The sequence below is a fragment of the Zingiber officinale genome, chromosome 1A (genome assembly GCF_018446385.1).
Source record: "Zingiber officinale cultivar Zhangliang chromosome 1A, Zo_v1.1, whole genome shotgun sequence".
Taxonomy (NCBI): Eukaryota; Viridiplantae; Streptophyta; class Magnoliopsida; order Zingiberales; family Zingiberaceae; genus Zingiber; species Zingiber officinale.
Window position 1 is genome coordinate 133,550,353 of NC_055987.1, and position 12,316 is coordinate 133,562,668.

At 32.5% G+C, this 12,316-nt stretch overlaps 2 protein-coding genes across 2 annotated transcripts in view; both read left to right on the forward strand.

The window, feature by feature from the left end:
- The first annotated feature begins 107 nt into the window (after positions 1 to 107).
- LOC122003330 (amino acid permease 6-like) lies at positions 108 to 2,444 on the forward strand. Its single transcript, XM_042558542.1, has 7 exons — positions 108 to 228; positions 309 to 533; positions 622 to 715; positions 799 to 1,013; positions 1,135 to 1,277; positions 1,489 to 1,710; positions 2,022 to 2,444. The coding sequence occupies exons 1-7, from the start codon at positions 108 to 110 to the stop codon at positions 2,442 to 2,444; spliced, it is 1,443 nt and encodes a 480-aa protein (XP_042414476.1).
- A 373-nt stretch (positions 2,445 to 2,817) lies between these two features.
- The window catches only part of LOC122003346 (amino acid permease 6-like), an 86,467-nt gene continuing 76,968 nt past the window's right edge, over positions 2,818 to 12,316 (forward strand). The window contains exon 1 of the mRNA XM_042558543.1: positions 2,818 to 2,858. Coding sequence (XP_042414477.1) covers positions 2,818 to 2,858 — 41 coding nt within the window. The remainder of the gene's footprint in view (positions 2,859 to 12,316) is intronic.

Below are 12,316 nucleotides of genomic sequence, written 5' to 3' on the forward strand. Positions count from 1 at the left end.
CAGGTGCATATCTATTTATGTATTATAGTAACGTATAGGCATCGCATCTCTATATACATGAAGGACAAACATTAGAACTCTCAATCGATAGAATTAAGCATATCCATATGGCCGTGGAAAGAAACGGGGAGCCCATGCCCACAGCCATAAACGGCTCCTTAGAGATCGACATCGGTGATCATTCACGCGACGAGTTTCTCGACGACGATGGCCGTGCAAAGCGTACTGGTAATAATATATATTTCTATAAATTTTAACTTCTTGATTTGTAAATGGAGTGAAGGGATATCATATATTTATATTTATAGGGACAATGGTCACTGCAAGTGCTCACATCATCACGGCGGTGATTGGGTCAGGAGTGCTGTCGCTGGCCTGGGCCACGGCTCAGTTGGGTTGGATCGCCGGACCAGTTGTTCTCTTCATCTTCGCTCTCATCACCTGGTACTGCTCCATCATGCTTGCAGACTGCTACAGGAGTCCTCAAGGGAAGAGAAGCTACAGCTACAAAGATGCTGTCGAGGCCATTCTAGGTAAAAAAATAAAATTGTTAACAAAGAAGTAGCTATTCAAAAGCGTCGTGAATAGCTAGTTGTTAATGATATATTCGTTTATTGACAGGGAGCGTTTACTGTAAGTTCTGCGGATGGGCACAGTACGTAAATCTGGTTGGAGTTTCCATCGGCTACACCATCACAACCGCTATTAGCATGGGGTATCCATCCATCCATCCATCCATCCATATCTGATATCTGTTACTTTAAACGCATGCAATATAATCACAGTGGTGGGATGCAGGGCGATCAAGAAGTCCCACTGCTTTCACAAGAACGGCCAAAATGCGACGTGCGAAGTGTCGACGACGATGAATATGATCATCTTTGCGGTCATCCAAATACTGCTCTCCCAGTTGCCTAATTTCCACAAGATCTCGTGGCTCTCCATTGTGGCATCGATCATGTCCGTGGCTTACTCCAGCATCGGCCTCGGCCTCTCTGTGTCCAAAATAGCAGGTTTCTAATTGTCTGCACCCACCCACCGAGCTTTTCACATAACTCGATCCCGCAATTAATGCATGCATGTATGTGTGTCTAGCTAGCTAACACGGTATCTGCTTGATTTGGTACTACGCAGAGGGACCTCAGGCGACGACCACTCTCACAGGAGTAGTAGTGGGGGTGGATGTCACAGCGACTGAAAAACTTTGGAGAACATTTCAGTCTCTCGGAAACATAGCCTTTGCTTACTCTTATTCCAACGTTCTCATTGAGATCCAGGTACGTACATTAGTTATGCATGAATTGCATTCAAGTTAAAAATGAACATGGATGCAGTTAAAAATTTAGTCAGCAGAAAATTTATTGCTAAATGCCGAAACTTTATCTTCATTGATCTGCGAGGAGTTTGGTGAGGAAGTGGTTCGAGTGTAATTGAATAAGCATGCATATATGCATGCTTAAATTGACTCACTTTGACTTAATTATATAGGACACTCTGCGATCAAGCCCTCCGGAGAACCAGGTGATGAAGAAGGCCTCCTCCATAGGAGTTTCCACCACCACGATGTTTTACATGGCGTGTGGACTTCTGGGCTATGCAGCTTTTGGAAACAGTGCGCCAGGCAACTTCTTAACTGGGTTCTACGAACCATTTTGGCTCATCGATATTGCCAACATTTGCATTGTCATTCATCTCGTCGGTGCTTATCAGGTACATGCCCTGATAAATTCTTCCATTGCTTCTAATATTTGGATCACAAATTCAACTTTTTGATTAAAAAAAAGGACATTGGCTCCACTATAAGACCCACCGTTCATTGAACGGAGCAAAACAGAGACTACCTGACATGGACAATATATTCCAGAACTGAGAGTCTGAGACCTAATACCATACGAGTTGTGGACTCTTTGAACTACTAATACCATACGAGCTGTAGATCTTGGGCATCCTCACCTAACCTCATGACTAAAGCTACAAGTTTTGAATCTCAATTTAATTTGTATACGTAAATTATATTGCAGGTATTTGCTCAACCATTTTACCATTTCATCGAAACTTGGAGCAGAAACCGTTGGCCGGATAGCCGCTTCCTAACATCAGAGCATGTTGTCAAGGTTCCATTGCTGGGTGATGTTCCCCTCAGTATTTTTCGGCTGACCTGGAGAACTCTTTACGTCATTGTCACAGCTGTTGTCGCCATGATCTTCCCTTTCTTCAATGATTTCTTAGGCCTGATAGGAGCTATATCATTCTGGCCGCTGACTGTGTTTTTACCCGTAGAGATGTACATCGTGAGAGCAAAAATTCCAAGGTTCTCTTCGACGTGGAATTGGCTAAAGATCCTGAGCACGATCTGTTTGTTAGTGTCACTGATGGCCGCCTGTGGGTCTGTTCGAGGACTTATTCAGAGCGTTCAACATTATCAACCTTTCAAAAGCTCCTGAGAAGCAAGACAAATCCAGCTGTTAAAATTCAGCATAGTTTAAACTTACAAATTATGATCTCTCAATGTTGTTTACTCATGTTATAGAACTTACAAATTGTGCTGAGTGGATTTTCATTCACTTACCGTAGAATAAAGAACTAATCTTCAAATTGATTCAAATGCCAAATCCTAACCTTAAGTTGAATAGTTTCTTCGAAATCAGATTCCATATGCCACTCGAAAAATGGAACAATTGCTTTTCTAGCACCAACATCGTCAGTAAAAGCGAAAATGATGCCATTTGCTCATGCTTTTTGAATGCAAAAATACATTGCTGTCTCCTTGGATAACTTTGATAATTATTCATATTACCATGCCATTAAGTGTAAGAAATGTATTCATTTCCACAGCAGAGTTGCAAATTTGCTCACAAGTATTGTGAATGGATTGAAAACACAAGTGAATTAGCTTGCGAATTGTTTTAAAAAGCCATTACAAGGTAGGTAACAAATATTGAAAGATAGACATAAAAATAAAGTATTTAGACTCAAGAAGGTAGGTAACAAACACTAGAGAATTAAGCTTGGCAGTAATCTGCAATGTCAAAAAAAAAAAATCAAGTTATTTATTATGACCTAGCTAAAATGTAGTGTTACTATCGCCAAAGCTAATTATATTTCGTTTTACTAGCCAAGCTTTTAAAATTGAAACCTACAAAGAAACAAATATAAGTGTTAAGTGTTGCAGATAAAAATGAGATAGCAAGTTGACATCGAAAAAAGATAAGGCACGTCGCTGGCTTGGGCCACGAATCAGTTGGGTTGGATCGCCGGACCACATGCTCTCTTCATCTTCACTAACACGATTATTTAATTAACTTCATTGACATGTAGGTCATAGCATAGAATTCACATCTATACATACAAGAACAAACATTAGTACTCTCAATCGAAAGAATTAAACATTTCCATATGGTCTTTGAAAGAGACGGGGAACGCACACCCACAGTCATAAATGGCTCCTTAGAGATCAATCATGTTACTTTTACAATCAATACTTTAGTTGTTAATACTTGATTGTATTTTTTAAATTTTATTATTTGTTGTCAATTTATTAACGCTTTTTTATTATGAACAGGAGTATTGTATAACTTCTAAATTACTTATATTTCTTAGTGTCAAAGTAATTTCGATATACCAAAAGTTATGGTATAATGAAATCTTCAGTATGTCCGGTATGCAATTTATTATGTATCAAAGTTTCGGTATATCGAATTTTCGATATACCAAATTTTCAGTATGCTGAATTTTCAGTATGCTGAATTTTCAGTATGGTATCAGTACAATTATTTTTTATACTAAATTTTTGGTATGATATACGATATCGTATATAAAATTTAATATACCATACCAAATCAACCCTAATTTAGTGGCTTTAAATTTAAAAGAAAGTGTCAAATTCTCAAATTAGAATTCAAATTATAACTTACATCTCACAAAAAGCCACGAGATATGATACATCCCCACAAATATACATATATTTATTTATTATTTATTTTTATGTTTACTAGACCATATATAATTGTATACTGGACAAGCAAACATAATAGATAGAGTGTCCCAGCTACTCAAGTTTAATAGTTTAAAATTGCATTGTATTGATGTACAACCCATTCCACATTTTTGCATGCTATAATTTTTATTTGTCACAAATATTCATTTTCTTAATTTGTACAATTTACATAAATATTCATTTTAGTAAAAGTTAAATTTTATTAATTATTTTTTTACATAACATTGACTTAAATCCAAAATCAATTAGTACTGTAATTAAGCTCTTAAATTTAATATTAAATAATTATTAATTGTTGGCTCATCATTCAACACAAAAAAAAAAAAAGTAAAAAAATATTACATAGCTTATCATATTCCTGGAAGTAATTACTCATTTTAGCTATTATCAAGTTTTAAGATTCATGCATACACGAGATATTCTTTCATACATGGCCAACTCTATCGCCCAATCATTTGGTTCTAGCCATCCAATCATTGCGACATCTAAGCCCTAAACCTTTGGACAAGACATTGATCAAACACGCGCTAATCCATGCTAAGTTGTAGGAGCTATCAAATTGTACTTTAGGTATTATCAAGTTTTAAGTTTTGTGCATAGACAAATTCACTTTATTCATCGCAAATAAAGTGGTATTCTTTAATACGTGGCCAACTCTATCACCCATTCATTTGGTTTACCTAGCCATCCTCCTACCTATCTCTATCGCCCATTCATTTGGTTTATCTAGCCATCCTCCTACCTATCGCTCGATTTGTCTACTTGACCAAGATATTTATTTATTAGAAGTTCTACCTCCAAACTTCGGTCCTAGTTTCCGTATTCAACTCAAATTCTTAAAACCAAATCCTTTTGAATTAATCATTTTAATTATTTTGTTTACAAATTAATAATATCTGCGATAACCTTGTTTGGATTCATTTCCAAGTGGTCTTTAGCTGTTTATCATTATCATCCAACGCATTCGACATCATGTTGACGCCCCAACTTTACTTTCCCATATTCTACCCAGGAGCTAAGTTACTGCCTATAAACAACTTGTTTAGTTGCCCCATGCCAACTCAACTTTCTCTTAGGGCATCTCTAATAGTTAAAGTTCTAAATAATTTTTTTTAATATTTTTAATATTTCACATCAACATTATAAAATTTTATTAAAACATCTCTAATGGTTAGAGTTATAAGTAAGTTTTTTTATAGTCTAATTTATAATATGTAGTTGTATGGATTTATTCATATTACATCAATTTCAAGATAAAATAGTAAACTTGAATTTTTACTACTGTTCTTAAACTACAAACCTCAAATCTCACCTCTACAATGGTTCGAACATTTTTATTCTACTTTTTTGACTCTACAAAGCTTTCACAAAACTTGCATTGGAGATGCCCTTAATACTACCTCTATCAAACCATACTTATTTTTCCATAGCATTTTTCTTATACAGTTCATATTTCCACATGTTTAGTGTAGGGGTGGAAAAAATATTAAAATTTTTTGTATATCCTATATTAAAAATTTATCCATAACTTTCACTTTATTTATTAGAAGCAAGACAAATCCGGCTGTTAAAATGCAGCATGGTTTAAACTTACAAATTATGATCTCTCAATGATGTTTACTCATGTTATAGAACTTACAAATTGTGCTTAGTGGATTTTCATTCACTGACAATAGAATAAAGAACTAATCTTCAAATTGATTCAAATGCCAAATCCTAACCTTAAGTTGAAAAGTTTCTTCGAAATCAGATTCCATAAGCCACTCGAAAAATGGAACAATTGCTTTTCTAGCACCAACATCGTCAGTAAAAGAGAAAACGATGCCATTTGCTCTTGTGCTTTTTGAATGCAAAAATACATTGCTGTCTCCTTGGATAACTTTGATAATTATTCAAATTACCATGCCATTAAGTGAAAGAAATTTATTCATTTCCACAGCAGAGTTGCAAATTTGCTCACAAGTATTGTGAATGGATTGAAAACACAAGTGAATTAGCTTGCGAATTGTTTTAAAACGCCATTACAAGGTAGGTAACAAATATTGAAAGATAGACATAAAAATAAAGTATTTAGACTCAAGAAGGTAGGTAACAAACACTAGAGAATTAAGCTTGGCAGTAATCTGCAATGTCAAAAAAAAAATCAAGTTATTTCTGTACAATAATGCATATAGATGTCTATAAGGCTAACTTTTTTTCTTTCTTTTTTTACATATAGGACGGAACAATATCCAATGACACAAGTGTCAATATTATGACCTAGCTAAAATGTAGTGTTACTATCGTCAAAGCTAATTATATTTCGTTTTACTAGCCAAGCTTTTAAAATTGAAACCTACAAAGAAACAAATATAAGTGTTAAGTGTTGCAGATAAAAATGAGATAGCAAGATGACATCGAAAAAAGATAAGGCACGTCGCTGGCTTGGGCCACGAATCAGTTGGGTTGGAATATAGCCGGACCACATGCTCTCTTCATCTTCACTAACACGATTATTTAATTAACTTCATTGACATGTAGGTCATAGCATAAAATTCACATCTATACATACAAGAACAAACATTAGTACTCTCAATCGAAAGAATTAAACATTTTCATATGCTCTTTGAAAGAGACGGGGAACGCACACCCACAGTCATAAATGGCTCCTTAGAGGTCGATCGTGTTTCTTTTACAATCAATACTTTAGTTGTTGATAGTTGATTGTATTTTTTAAATTTTATTATTTGTTGTCAATTTATTAACGTTTTTTTATTATGAACATGAGTATTGTATAACTTCTAAATTACTTATATTTCTTAGTGTCAAAATAATTTCGGAATACCAAAAGTTTTGGTATATTGAAATCTTCAGTATGGTCGGTATGCAATTTATAATGTATCAAAGTTTCGGTATATCGAATTTTCGATATACCAAATTTTCAGTATACTGAATTTTCGGTATGGTATAAGTACAATTATTTTTAAACTAAATATTTGAAATGATATGCGATATCGTATATAAAATTTAATATACCATACCAAATCAACCCTAATTTCGTGGCTTTAAATTTAAAAGAAAGTGTCAAATTATCAAATTAGAATTCAAATTATAACTTACATCTCACAAAAAGCCATGAGATATGATACATCCCCACAAATATACATATATTTATTTATTATTTATTTTTATGTTTACTAGACCATATATAATTGTATACTGGACAAGCAAACATAATAGATAGAGTGTCCCAGCTACTCAAGATTAATAGTTTAAAATTGCATTGTATTGATGTACAACACATTCCACATTTTTGCATGCTATAATTTTTATTTGTCACAAATATTCATTTTCTTAATTTGTACAATTTACATAAATATTCATTTTAGTAAAAGTTAAATTTTATTAATTATTTTTTTACATAACATTGACTTAAATCCAAAATCAATTAGTACTATAATTAAACTGTTAAATTTAATATTAAATAATTATTAACTGTTGGCTCATCATTCAACTCAAAAAAAAAAAAAAGGAAAAAAATATTACATAGCTTATCATATTCTTGGAAGTAATTACTCATTTTAGCTATTATCAAGTTTTAAGATTCATGCATACACGAGATATTCTTTCATACATGGCCAACTCTATCGCCCAATCATTTGGTTCTAGCCATCCAATCATTGCGACATCTAAGCCCTAAACCTTTGGACAAGACATTGATCAAACACGCGCTAATCCATGCTAAGTTGTAGGTGCTATCAAATTGTACTTCAGGTATCATCAAGTTTTAAGTTTTGTTCATAGACAAATTCACTTTATTCATCGGAAATAAAGTGGTATTCTTTAATATGTGGCCAACTCTATCACCCATTCATTTGGTTTACCTAGCCATCCTCCTACCTATCTCTATCGCCCATTCATTTGGTTTATCTAGCCATCCTCCTACCTATCGCTCGATTTGTCTACTTGACCAAGATATTTATTTATTAGAAGTTCTACCTCCAAACTTCGGTTCCCAGTTTCATTATTCAACTCAAATTCTTAAAACCAAATCCTTTTGAATTAATCATTTTAATTATTTTTTTTCCAAATTAATAATATCTGCGATAACCTTGTTTGGATTCATTTCCAGGTTGTCTTTAGCTGTTTATCATTATCATCCAACGCATTCGACATCATGTTGAAGTCCCAACTTTACTTTCTCATATTCTACCCAGGAGCTAAGTTGCTACCTATAAACAACTTGTTTAGTTGTCCCATGCCAACTCAACTTTCTCTTAGGGCATCTCTAATAGTTAAAGTTTTAAATAATTTTTTTTAATATTTTTAATATGTCACATCAACATTATAAAATTTTATTAAAACATCTCTAATGGTTAGAGTTATAAGTAAGTTTTTTTATAGTCTAATTTATAATATGTAGTTGTATGGATTTATTCATATTACATCAATTTCAAGATAAAATAGTAAACTTGAATTTTTACTATTGTTCTTAAACTACAAACCTCAAATCTCACCTCTACAATGGTTCGAACATTTTTATTCTACCTTTTTGATTCTACAAAGCTTTCACAAAACTTGCATTGGAGATGCCCTTAATACTAGCTCTATCAAACCATACTTATTTGTCCATAGCATTTTTCTTATACAGTTCATATTTCCACATGTTTAGTGTAGGGTTGGGAAAAATATTAAAAATTTTGGTATATCCTATATTAAAAATTTATCCATAGCTTTCACTTTATTTATTAGAAGCAAGACAAATTCGGCTGTTAAAATTCAGCATGGTTTAAACTTACAAATTATGATCTCTCAATGATGTTTACTCGTGTTATAGAACTTACAAATTGTGCCATTCACTGACAGTAGAATAAAGAACTAATCTTCAAATTGATTCAAATGTCAAATCCTAACCTTAAGTTGAATAGTTTCTTCGAAATCAGATTCCATATGCCACCCGAAAAATGGAACAATTGCTTTTCTAGCACCTACATCGTCAGTAAAAGCGAAAATGATGCCATTTGCTCTTGCTTTTTGAATGCAAAATTACATTGCTGTCTCCTTGGATAACTTTGATAATTATTCAAATTACCATGCCATTAAGTGAAAGAAATGTATTCATTTCCATAGCAGGGTTGCAAATTTGCTCACAAGTATTGTGAATGGATTGAAAACACAAGTGAATTAGCTTGCGAATTGTTTTAAAACGTCATTACAAGGTAGGTAACAAATATTGAAAGATAGACATAAAAATAAAGTATTTAAACTCAAGAAGGTAGGTAACAAACACTAGAGAATTAAGCTTGGCAGTAATATGCAATGTAAAAAAAAAAAAAAATCAAGTTATTTCTGTACAATAATGCATATAGATGTCTATAAGGCTAACTTTTTTTTCTTTCTTTTTTTACATATAGGACGGAACAATGTCCAATGACACAAGTGCCAATATTATGACCTAGCTAAAATGTAGTGTTACTATCGCCAAAACTAATTATATTTCGTTTTACTAGCCAAGCTTTTAAAATTGAAACCTACAAAGAAACAAATATAAGTGTTAAGTGTTGCAGATAAAAATGAGATAGCAAAATGACATCGAAAAAAGATAAGGCACGTCACTGGCTTGGGCCACGAACCAATTGGGTTGGATCGCCGGACCACATGCTCTCTTCATCTTCACTAACACGATTATTTAATTAACTTCATTGACATGTAGGTCATAGCATAGAATTCACATCTATACATACAAGAATAAGCATTAGTACTCTCAATCGAAAGAATTAACCATTTCCATATGGTCTTTGAAAGAGACGGGGAACGCACAGCCACAGTCATAAATGGCTCCTTAGAGACCGATCGTGTTTCTTTTACAATCAATACTTTAGTTGTTGATAGTTGATTGTATTTTTTAATTTTTATTATTTGTTGTCAATTTATTAACGCTTTTTTATTATGAACAGGAGTATTGTATAACTTCTAAATTACTTATATTTCTTAGTCTCAAAGTAATTTCGGTATACCAAAAGTTTTGGTATAATGAAATCTTAAGTATGACCGGTATGCAATTTATAATGTATCAAAGTTTCGGTATATCGTATTTTCGATATATCAAATTTTCAGTATACTGAATTTTCAGTATGGTATCAGTACAATTATTTTTATACTATATTTTTGATATGATATGCGATATCGTATATAAAATTTAATATACCATACCAAATCAACCCTAATTTAGTGGCTTTAAATTTAAAAGAAAGTGTCAAATTCTCAAATTAGAATTCAAATTATAACTTACATCTCACAAAAAGCCACGAGATATGATACATCCCCACAAATATACATATATTTATTTATTATTTATTTTTATGTTTACTAGACCATATATAATTGTATACTGGACAAGCAAACATAATAGATAGAGTGTCCCAGCTACTCAAGTTTAATAGTTTAAAATTGCATTGTATTGATGTACAACACATTCCACATTTTTGCATGCTATAATTTTTATTTGTCACAAATATTCATTTTCTTAATTTGTACAATTTACATAAATATTCATTTTAGTAAAAGTTAAATTTTATTAATTATTTTTATACATAACATTGACTTTAATCCAAAATCAATTAGTACTGTAATTAAGCTCTTAAATTTAATATTAAATAATTATTAACTGTTGGCTCATCATTCAACACAAAAAAAAAAAAAAGAAAAAAAATATTACATAGCTTATCATATTCTTGGAAGTAATTACTCATTTTAGCTATTATCAAGTTTTAAGATTCATGCATACACGAGATATTCTTTCATACATGGCCAACTCTATCGCCCAATCATTTGGTTCTAGCCATCCAATCATTGCGACATCTAAGCCCTAAACCTTTGGACAAGACATTGATCAAACACGCGCTAATCCATGCTAAGTTGTAGGTGCTATCAAATTGTACTTTAGGTATAATCAAGTTTTAAGTTGTGTGCATAGACAAATTCACTTTATTCATCGCAAATAAAGTGGTATTCTTTAATACATGTCCAACTCTATCACCCATTCATTTGGTTTACCTAGCCATCCTCCTACCTATCTCTATCGCCCATTCATTTGGTTTATCTAGCCATCCTCCTACCTATCGCTCGATTTGTCTACTTGACCAAGATATTTATTTATTAGAAGTTCTACCTCCAAACTTCGGTTCCCAGTTTCAGTATTCAACTCAAATTCTTAAAACCAAATCCTTTTGAATTAATCATTTTAATTATTTTTTTTCCAAATTAATAATATCTGCGATAACCTTGTTTGGATTCATTTCCAGGTGGTCTTTAGCTGTTAATCATTATCATCCAACGCATTCGACATCATGTTGACGCCCCAACTTTACTTTCTCATATTCTACCCAGGAGCTAAGTTGCTGCCTATAAACAACTTGTTTAGTTGCCCCATGCCAACTCAACTTTCTCTTAGGGCATCTCTAATAGTTAAAGTTCTAAATAATTTTTTTTTAAATATTTTTAATATGTCACATCGACATTATAAAATTTTATTAAAACATCTCTAATGGTTAGAGTTATAAGTAAGTTTTTTTATAGTCTAATTTATAATATGTAGTTGTATGGATTTATTCATATTACATCAATTTCAAGATAAAATAGTAAACTTGAATTTTTACTATTGTTCTTAAACTACAAACCTCAAATCTCACCTCTACAATGGTTCGAACATTTTTATTCTACTTTTTTGATTCTACAAAGCTTTCACAAAACTTGCATTGGAGATGCCCTTAATACTAGCTCTATCAAACCATACTTATTTGTCCATAGCATTTTTCTTATACAGTTCATATTTCCACATGTTTAGTGTAGGGTTGGGAAAAATATTAAAAATTTTGGTATATCCTATATTAAAAATTTATCCATAGCTTTCACTTTATTTATTAGAAGCAAGACAAGTCCGGTTGTTAAAATTCAGCATGGTTTAAACTTACAAATTATGATCTCTCAATGATGTTTACTCGTGTTATAGAACTTACAAATTGTGCTTAGTGGATTTTCATTCACTGACAGTAGAATAAAGAACTAATCTTCAAATTGATTCAAATGTCAAATCCTAACCTTAAGTTGAATAGTTTCTTCGAAATCAGATTCCATATGCCACCCGAAAAATGGAACAATTGCTTTTCTAGCACCTACATCGTCAGTAAAAGCGAAAATGATGCCATTTGCTCTTGCTTTTTGAATGCAAAATTACATTGCTGTCTCCTTGGATAATTTTGATAATTATTCAAATTACCATGCCATTAAGTGAAAGAAATGTATTCATTTCCATAGCAGGGTTGCAAATTTGCTCACAAG